The 10849-nt window shown below is 35.5% G+C and overlaps 1 protein-coding gene across 1 annotated transcript; it reads left to right on the forward strand.

The window, feature by feature from the left end:
- Positions 1–4364: 4364 nt before the first annotated feature.
- On the forward strand, positions 4365–10600 carry LOC128644545 (myb-binding protein 1A-like protein; the record flags this gene model as incomplete). The annotated part of the gene is made up of 3 exons (XM_053697122.1): positions 4365–4460; positions 8960–9091; positions 10532–10600. Coding segments are annotated over exons 1-3 (249 nt in total), but the record flags the coding sequence as incomplete, so codon positions are not given.
- Between the last annotated feature and the right edge of the window lie 249 nt (positions 10601–10849).

Consider the following 10849-nt stretch of genomic DNA (forward strand, 5'->3'; position numbering starts at 1 on the left):
TGATCCACAGTTGTATTACTTGGCATATCAAAGAAAACAGGAGTTTCATCAGCATTTCCAATTTGGCTCAATGGATAGTTCTGCTTTTTCCTGAGCTCTATAACATACCGTTGAAATGCAAGCAACTTTTCATTATAGTCAACAGGTATTCTTTGTGCTAGTGTTGCTCTGCGTCTCAGAGAGAGGCCATTTCTGAGCATAAATCTACGGCACCATCCAAGGCTTGTTTTAAATTCATGCCTGGGAATATTTAATTCACTGGCAATTTCTAATGCCTTCAATTGTATGATTTTGCGGTTGACAGGCATTCCATTTTTTCTTTGTTCTAGAATGAAGGGAACCACTGCTGCATCAACTTCACAATACCTCCCTTTCTTAGGCCCTCTGAATGATTGTCTTGTAGAAGCCGAGGTTTCTAGTTTCTGATGTATCAGCTTCCATCTATGTACGTTTTTCTCATCTAGGTCATATTTTCTGGCGGCTTCCCTATTGCTTGTTTGTTCAGCATATTTTAAGACTTTTATCTTAAAATTTGAATTGTAACTTCGTCTTTTCCCTTGGCTAGTAGAATTTCGAATCTCCACATGATCATCCATATTGGTTCCGGTATTTTACTGTATGTTAGCTCCTGTACAAAAATTCACATTATCAATTACGGTAACAGTATCTGTATATGGTTTTTTTTTTTTATGAGTATGGTAAATTACAGTAGAAAGTTGCTTAAAATTGCATGCTCTATCTGAATCATGAAAGAAAAAAATTTGGGTTTAGTACCGGTATCCCTTTTAACCCGGATTTTCACGATGCTGCAAATGGTCTAACACAGTTGTCTACCGGTAATTTGCAGCATGTGTCCTGGAGTCTTTGACATTGGTGCCATTCTATGCTGAATAATGGCTGCAGCGCAATGCATACCTCCCAACATTTAAAAATCCAAAATAGGGACCCCCCCAACTGAGCAGAAATGTGATATGTGGTGGACAACAGCAGGGATACAGAGTTGCTTAACAAAAAAAAAAAAGTACCAGTATAAGCACATACATGCACACACATACCATATGACAAATTTTAACAATTGAGTGCAACTCTGCCTGAAAGGAACACTGTGAGAGAAGCAGCATATTAGAATATGCAGATCTGCTCACATGATGACCTGCAGACACTTTTTTTTTTTTAATAGGGGGACCAGGTAATCACATCAAGCCTAAAAAAATAAAGCTGCAATGTTTGCAAGTGATTGAGACCAGCACTTCCAAATGTGTAAGCAGAGTCCCAATGTAGGGTGCCAGCTCCCAGGGGGATCCTTTTCCACTTCCCCAAGAGTATAGAATAAAACAAAGGAAAGATGCTGCACTCCTTAGATGCTGCACTCCTCAGACATTAAAGCTATAATGGCTAAATAAAGGCTTTTTCACATTTGAAATTACCATACTAAGGAGTTAAGCATCTTTCCTTTTTTTATTTTAACAGACCATTAAAGCTGCAATTTTGTATTTACCCTAATAGTACAGACATTTTTATCAGGTATGATGTGAGGGGGGAAAAAAACTGTTTCTTACCAATATCAGAGGCAAAACTGACTAACATGGGACATCCTGTGCTCCGCCCACTTCCTACCCAGACTACAATACCCATAAGGCCGGTAGTTGTATCAACTATTCCAGATAAGCTACTGTAATAACGGACTCTACATACTGCACACAGCTCCTACTGTGATGACATCATCTACAGCCACATCTGCCGCTCTGTCCCTGCAGACTGCAACGCCTGTGACAGAAGCATTTAGCAACGTCTTCGGATCACTCCTAGAAGACTGCTAATGCTTAGTCACAGGTATTGGTAACATTCCAATAGGAGCAAGTTCGGTCCAAGGAGCGTTCGTTTAGATACTCACTCAGGGATCAGTGTACACACATAGGGCTATTGGTGCACAATTCTCTACCCATATTACTACCGGTATATAAGTTACCGGTACATTCCTTACCCGGTATTTACTATACCAGGCAATATCAAGCAAATACGGTAATAAAAAAATAAAAAAAGCCAAAAAATTCCGATTATAGGCCGCGCCCCGCATATAGGCCGCACTGCAACTTTAAAGGTAGAAATCAAGGGAAAAAAGTGCGGTCTATATGCGGAACAATACGGTACATTTTTATTAACGGTTTTATAATGGATTTTTAGATCAGTATTTGTGCATATTATTCTTTATAGTAGTGTCTATTACATGCAGTTATATGAAAATTGGTGTATACTGTCCCTTTAAGCTTAGTGTGAAACGTCCTTACTGATAAAAGAAACAGACTTATAGCTGAACATGCAGAGATGCTTCTGTTCCTTTAAGTTAATTCCTATGAATACACATCCTACAATTATAGGACAAGATTTTGATTACATTTGATTGGAAGCTTTACCAATGCTCTGTTTACATTTCCAACTTTATAGCCTTTAATGGAGTTGGACATGTAATGAGAGCATTTGTAACGCTTACCAGTCAATGTAATCTATCCCATAGTGTTCCCCATGATTAAACAGTGCATTGGTATATTTTTTACTGTATTGCACTTTTGGTTGGTTGTGATTTTACATTTGTTATGTATTGTTGTTATTATTTTATTGTAATATTTTTATTTATAAACATGTTCTGTGAAATAAAATGGTTGTATTATTTCATAATGTCTTTTGAGATACAGTTCTTCATAATTATAAATAAGCTATCTTAAAGGGACAGTCAAGTCCAAAAAAAACTTTCATTTTTCAAATAGGGCATGTAATTTTAAACAACTTTACAATTTACTTTTATCAATAATTTTGCTTTGTTCTCTTGGTATTCTAGTTGAAAGCAAACCTAGGAAGGCACATATGATAATTTATAAGCCCTTGAAGGTCGCCTCTATTTTATTTACTTTTCACAGCAGGGGAGAGCTAGCTCTTGTAGGCCATATAGATAGCATTGTGATCACGCTTGAGGCTAGTGGCAGACACTGCACTAATTGGCTAAAATGCAAGTCAATAGATAATTACTAAAAGTCATGTGATTAGGGGCGGTCAGAAGATGCTTAGATACAAGTTAGTCACAGAAGTAAAAAGTGTATTAATATAACCGTGTTGGTTTTGCAAAACTGGGGAATGGGTAATAAAGGGATTATCTATCTTTTTAAACAACAAAAATTCTGGTGTTGACTGTCCCTTTAAATCATCAATCTGTATTGTGCTTGAGAAACTGTCACATGACATTAAAAAAAAAAAAAGTATTGGTATTGGCGAGTATTTGGGGGGGGGGGGGAGTATCGGTACTTATACTCGGTCTTAAAAAAATGGTATTGGTGCAACCCTAGCACAGATAGAACTGCTGATAAGATGGCAGGTTTGTGCCAGCAAGGTTTTAAGTCCAATTCCACCTGATCATCTTTTATATTTTATCATATATATTTCATCATATATATTTCACACATTTTAAAGTTCTGTGCAAAGACTTCAGAGAAAGAAACAATTTTGTTTTCATTTAAACATAATAAAGATAGGAATGTCCAGGATTTGTCTTCTAACCCAATGGTTATTTATGCTGAGTTGCTGCATGTAACAAGTTGGAATAGTCTACATATTTTTAAGTAGATTGTTATATTGCAATATCAATGCGTAACTGTTAAAAGTAGATCATTAAAAAAAAAAATAGTAGAGCACCTGAATATTGCTATCAGTGCTGTCAGTGGAAGAAGATATTTAGAGTGCCAGGAATGAGCTTTGCACATTTACTATATCATTAGTTTAATGCTGTCCTGTGTACGTTTATTGCCGTTCAGTGTAAAGAGCAGCTATGCAGTTACGTTGTCAAATGTGTGACTACCTCCAGGTCTACATTCATATTTGCCCATTCAGCACCATGCAGGCCAGTTTTGATTAGCAGACACAGACTTCTGCCATTAGGATATGCAGAGTTGCTTCTCCACTGACCCCTTTAGGTGACTACTGTATATTGTCTAGTGCTGATGTAGTCATCGGATGTAGAGACTGCAGCACCATCAGTTTCCTTCATTTAATCCTTCCTGCTCATCTCTCAGTGTACCAGCATGCCACCAGCCTAATGAACTTGTGCTCCATTACTGCTATTCACTTGTGTGCACTGCTGTACAGGCTGCTGGACATGGTTTCTATCCACATAGTCTGATGCAATGGGGTATTCGGTCTTGGATATCTCTGGAGATTTAAAAATTCCATTAATTATTTTACAATGCCTCATTTCTAATTCTAGTAAAAATAGTACACTTAGCTTGGAGTTAATTGTAGCTATACTGGCATAAAATATAAGCCATTGATAAAAATGTGTTCAAAGAGGTCAACCAGTGTCTTGTTTTCTGTTTAGTGCTTCGTTGTACCTGTTTAAAGTATTAAAGAACTGCACTACTGGTAATATGGAACAGGACCTGAAGAAATCCGGTGAAGGAGACGTATCTCAACAGGTAAGTCTTGGTTTAATAAAGGACCATGAAATACAGTAGAATTGCATAGTCAACAAGTCCCTACTAATAATGCAATAGCACTTACTCTAAATTTTAAATAAGCAGGAATTTTTTTGTCTGACAAATTTTAAAATGTACTTCAATTTGCCACTTCCTGTATCATGTGACAGCCATCAGCCAATCACAGACTTATATACATGTACACTGTAAAACTCTTGCACATGCTCAGTAGTAACTGGTGCCTCCGAAATATAAAACTGTGCCAAATTTGATAAAGGAAGCAAACTGGGTAGTGTCTTAAAACTGCATACTCCTATATGAATTGTGACTGTTTAATTTTGACTTTAGTGTCCCTTTAAACCTTCCTCAACTTTCCGGTCTTGTCTTTGTTTAGCAAACTCCCAGTATATTGCAGCCATATTTGTTGCACATTATAGATAATGTTTAATGGACACTAAATGCTAAAACAATGTTGATCTGATCTAGAGCAACAATTAAGCTGGGAATGCACATGTATTTTCAGATATGCATATGTATTTCTTTTTTACTCACATTAGTTGTTTAAAAGGTGCGGTAATAAAAATAAAGTTTTCATTTCTATAAGTTTTTCTTTTATTATTTATTAATGTGTTTCCACTTACTTGTTATACCAGCTGCAGAGTATAAAGTGCATGCAAAATTGCTTCTTTAGATTTATTTTTGTATAGGAAAAAGCTGGATTTTGCTTTATTCTTTGAAACCACAACTTATTAAAATGGGTTGAGCTTGCGGGGAAAACGGATTTCCTTATTTTATCACTTTCTGTACACACACATGTTTCTTTATATTATCTCTGTCTGTATACCAAAGCCCAATACTTAGAGGGAGCAATTGAAAACTAACATTTTATTGCTTACCTCTCCTACCTCCCACTTGGAGTGTAATTTCTTATGCTGATTATGTTTACAGTTTTTCTATAGCCTATACTTAATTAGAGAAACTGTAAGTATAGGTATGGATATTAAAGGCAAAGTCGGCTATTTCAAATGCCGATATAAAATTAAAGGCGCTATTTATCAACAATTTAATAAACTCCAGCAGGTAAAATAGATAATTGGGAACACATTAAAGGGAAGAAAAAGTTAGGGTAAACTGTGCCTTTAAAATATCCGAGGTTAGAAAGAAGTTTTTTATTATCTAATCTCTTCTGCTGAGGCCAGTTGTTGATAGCTACAAATGAGCTGAAAAGTAACCGTATCATAGGATTTAATGTCCCTGTAATAAATAAATGTTAAGCGTTTCTCAATGCTTTCCTAATGTGTGGTATTTTTTATAATCATATTTTGGTGCTAGAATGAAAGAAAAAAAGCACTTTTTTTTTCCTCATTATTTTTTGTGCCTTTCTTTCATTTCACCGTAAATTGGCAGGACACAGATATCTTCAACTATTTGTCTATATTATAACTTAATAAGTATCCGTTTACATCTTTACTACATAATTGAATCTGTTTATTATATCTATCACTGATTGCATTGTATGTTTTGCATTGTTTCTTGTATGGTTAAAGGATGTTTAGTTCACATATGCTACAATGGTGCTTACTAATATGTATTTCTAATGTTTCCTTTGGTAATTTGTAAACTCCATCCTGTACACAATTCATGCACAAGTGGTAATAAATTTCCATTTTCTCTATTCACTCTGTTATGCAGAAAAGTAATATATACTAAACTATAGGCAAAATAAAGTTAAATTGTAGTGAACACATTTCAGTTTAATTTGTAATTGATGCAAACTGAGCCTTTATAATTAGAACCAGGTGTTCTCCAGTTGCCTTCTCTCTTTCCTCTGAAATTCTGTATCCTAGAGAGCTTCATTATTTTCTATGGAAGCCACTTCTTATCTCCCTTGTTCTTCCAGGTACTTCCCTTTTTCTTATATAATTCATTTAGTTCAGCCCCTGTAAAGTCAGCACTATAATTTTTCTTTCCAGACCAGAGAATCTTGTCTTATGTGGCCCATAGAAAGTAAGGAAGCTCTCTGGGAAACTAAAGCTGACAGTTTTTCTTCTTTATTTTAAACACAAGGCATACAAAGTGCAATGTAATTTGTAAAAATATACATATAAATATACAAAGTATGGTCCTAATTTGTTAAAGTTACACAGAAACTGTGGAAGCATAATCGGAATTCGTAAAATCACAATGCTAAATACATTACTGCATTCAAAATATAATACAAAATAGAAAGTGCAAAATTTCAATGTAATAAAACTTATTCTGAAGTGTAAAGTAACAAAATATACAAAGCACAAAGTTTGCTTTGTTGCACAAAGCTTTGTTGCACTGGTCTTGACTCTCCTTCACATACAGAAATGCAGGGAAGTATAAAAATATCTGCCTTTTAAGAATTTCACTAGGGATCTTGCAATGCTGGAGGATCATTTTAGATCATCTCACCTGAGCGAAGAGCTTTCGCTCAATGGGCCCTTAACCTTAAAGAACCATTAAACACAGTAGAATTGCATAATCAACATAATAAAAATACATTGCGATAGCACTTACTCTGAATTGTAAATAAGCGGTCATTTTTTTTCTAACCAATTTTAAAAATGTACTTAAATTTGACGGCCCCCTTGTGACAGCCATCAGCCAGTCACAGTCTTATATACGTATACACTGTGATTTTTGTACATGCTCACTAGGAGCAGGGGCCTCAGAAAGTGTGCGGTTAAGACACTGCATGTTCTATCTGAATCATGAGTTTAATTAAGACTTTTAGTATCTTTTTAACCTTTTAAAAATTCACATGCTTTGTAATTAAAAAAATGAGTTATGAAAGTCTAAAGTAGATGTGATTTCCCTCATAGATGTACAAGTAAAGAACAGTACATTTTACTTCTTGCTGTATTGCATCACCCAGGCTGTAAAATATTGGCCTTCACTGTGAAAAACATATACAGATCAATCCTAAACACCCAGAAATTAATTTGTTGCAGAGAAGTGAAACACTCTTCCCCAGCCTTAGCTTAAGGGACCATTAAATAAAGAAGAAATGCATAATTAACAAGTGCACAATAAAAGGACAATACAACAGCACTAAGCAGTAGATTTTGTTTTCCTTCCCATTTGCAGGCCCCCTCTAGGAATTACCATCACTATAAAAAATAAAGTTAAGTTTAAGTGATCAGTTATTAAAAAAAAGGATGCTGAACCCACTCTGACTGTGCTTCTGCACCTCACTAAACTCAGCGGCTCTAGCTGCCCATAGCACAGCGCTCTTCTACCAATGAGGTGACGATTGCACCTCCAAACCAATAGCTGTGCTAGCATACAGAACACTGTCAGCTGACCTGCACGGCTATTGGTTTAGAGGTGCATGTCAGCAAAGGAGAGCTCTGTGCCATGGGCGGCCGTAGCCGCTGAGTTTAGCGAGCTGCTGCAGGACAGAAAGAGGGTGAGTTTAGCACCCTTTTTTTAATAACTTATAAATTAAACTTTATTTTTACTAATGGTTATTTACCATCACTTTAAAGAGTGATCCTAGGTGAGCTAAGGAGTGTGCATGTGTCTTTAGCCAATCTGGTAGCAGTGTTTGTAACAGTGTTTAGTGAGATATTATACGTAGTTACAAACACTGCTGATATTCAGTGCTAGAAACATGAGCACACTCCTCAACTCCTATCAACCTACTTAGGTTTACTCTTCAACAATGGATACCAAGAGAAACAAAATCAAAATGGCAACAATGTCCTAAAATTCAACAGCTTTTCCTGCAGGGACAAACAAATTTGTTCAAAATCAAGGAGCCAACCCATACATTTAGGAGTCAGAAACTTGTGGCAACCCCTATGAGATATACACGCACACTCACACAATAAAAGTTTAATTTGCATTTCACAACGGCAAGGCCTAGAAAGAATCCAGCCTCACCAAGTTGAATTTTAAGGGAAGTGAGGGGCACTTATGGGTATCATAGGACTCTAAAGCAGCACTACAGGGCCTTATTTTAAGGTGTCGGTGACTCCCTGGCGCCTGGGTTTAAGTCCTGTAGTATTACTAGTATGCCAATAGTTTGCCATGCTATAATACACATGGATTTTACTTTTCAGTCATATGGTGTACAGGTTTAGTAACTCTTATTTATTTATTTTTTTAAACAGCATAATTTCAGGTAAATCTCTGGATATGGCAGTAGGCTCTCGTATGTAGCAGTATTTGGTCCAGAATACCAGTCTGTTTCTGAATTCATATCGTGTTTTGTTCTCTACTAAATAGAACATCACATTAGAAGACATTGCTTTCATTTATTTCCCTGTAAATCTTTGTAAAACTTGTGAATCATAGTAATGACAGATATAACATATATTTGTCTTCCATAAACAATCTCTACTGTTTGTGTATCTAAAAACAAAAGGATTTACATAAAAAACTGTTCAGATGCTGGGTACAGTGTGATGATATTGTGTATAATATTACAAATGTAAAATGTCTCACGTTGTGCCTTTTTTCCCTTTCAGACAGAGTGTATGGGCTGCCTTGATCTTCAGAGGGTAACTTCTCTCTATAGGGAGGCACTGAACGTGTTCATGACTAAGAGGAACAGTCCTCTGACTGCAGCCATGTTTAATGATTTATTTACTCGCTTCCCTGTAAGTTTCTGTGATTTATGTTTATGTATTTATTTATGTTGACATTTCACACTGAGCAGACAGAGGTTAGAAAAGTAAAGCTAAGTCACACTTATTCAGAATTATATCTACAGAATATAAACTATACAATTGCACAATGGCTGCATCTATTTCCTATGACATGTGCCCCAAAAACAACTTTCCTGGAAAACACTATTAGTCATGTTTAGACATACCTAGTAAATATCAGCAATTGTGCATTGCAGTGCAAAAGATCTGCATACAAAATAAACATTTTAAAAATATATTTATTTTTTGATAATAATAAACAATATATTTTCATTGTTTTATAGTCCAGAGACATACTCTACAGATTTTTTAAGAGTTTTTTTTCTTTTCCCTTTACAAATCAAGCACTAATGTTGTAGGTTCAGAATTCTAGATTGTGCACTCTGGGCAGTGGAAAACCACCTTGTAATTGTAAATAAATTAACACTTTGCTTACTGCAAATGGTTTTTACTACTCCCCCACCATGTGGCTTATTTGTAGGAGCCAATCAGGATGACTTGTTGGAGTAGACACAGCTAGCCATGGACATTTTGTTACCAAACATTCACTGTTTAACAGTTTCTTCTCTCATAATCGTGAAGGACCTTGTAACTTTGACCAATCCTTTTTTGATAAGCTTGCCTGAGCAGAGAGGTTTAGAGAATGGGATTCTAAGTTGTGAGCCCTTCAGGACTTATTTTTATTTCTATATATATATTTTTACATTACTTTTTATATATTTTTACATTTCTTTTTATGGAGATTATGTCATATGAATTAACAAATACAATAATTTCACAGTCATAGTTAGAATCAGCATATGATCTTTTAACTTTGTAAATAAAACCAACATACTAACAAAAGATGTGAACTCATTGGAGTATATATATATATATATATATATATATATATATATATATATATATATATATATATATATATATATATATATGTATATATATATATATATACTGTATATACACGCATAATTTTCTGCTTTAATGTCACAAAACACCACTACCTTTCCACACTCTTAGTTGCCAGTAATACAATAATCACAGTGATAAAGCACCTTAATTGCTGAGAACACAAGAGAAATCAAGCTTGCAGCAGATAATTCCATTGATTGCCTGAAACGTGCAACAGTGATGTAACCTTATGACTGCCATTAGCTCTATACCCCTAAGTATATTTTTGTTTTAGCAAGTTTTTGTTATGACAGCTCAGTTGCGCAATCCCTGCTACCAGTGTGCACCATTTTTTGCCAGCTGACAAAGTACTGGTTCATCACACTATAGTCTCAAAGAGCTTGTTGGAGTTTTAAAACTGAGGTTAAACTGTGAGAATTCCCTTACAGTAACATTAAGTGTTCGGTAATTCATATAATAGTTTTCTTTTTGTTTTTCTTACAGTTTATGTGTAAACCGTTGCTGGGTATAATAACCAAGTCTGTGAAAGACGGAGCCAGGCAGCATCAGCAGGTGAGCACATACCTATTATACACTTATACAAGGGGCAGATTAACTGTATCTACACTACGTAGGATGGCACTATGGCCCCACTCCGTTATTACAGTTCTCACTTGCATATAAGTAGTGTTATTATAAAGAGAAGTGTGGAATGATTTCTGCCAACTTTTTAAAAGAATGCGCAAGCATCTCCACTTGTATGAATGTATTTAATGACACTGGTCATATTTCTGCAGTAGTGGTTGTTTCTCCTGTCTTGGT

This window comes from Bombina bombina, unplaced genomic scaffold, assembly GCF_027579735.1.
Source record: "Bombina bombina isolate aBomBom1 unplaced genomic scaffold, aBomBom1.pri scaffold_2073, whole genome shotgun sequence".
In the NCBI taxonomy this organism is placed as follows: domain Eukaryota; kingdom Metazoa; phylum Chordata; class Amphibia; order Anura; family Bombinatoridae; genus Bombina; species Bombina bombina.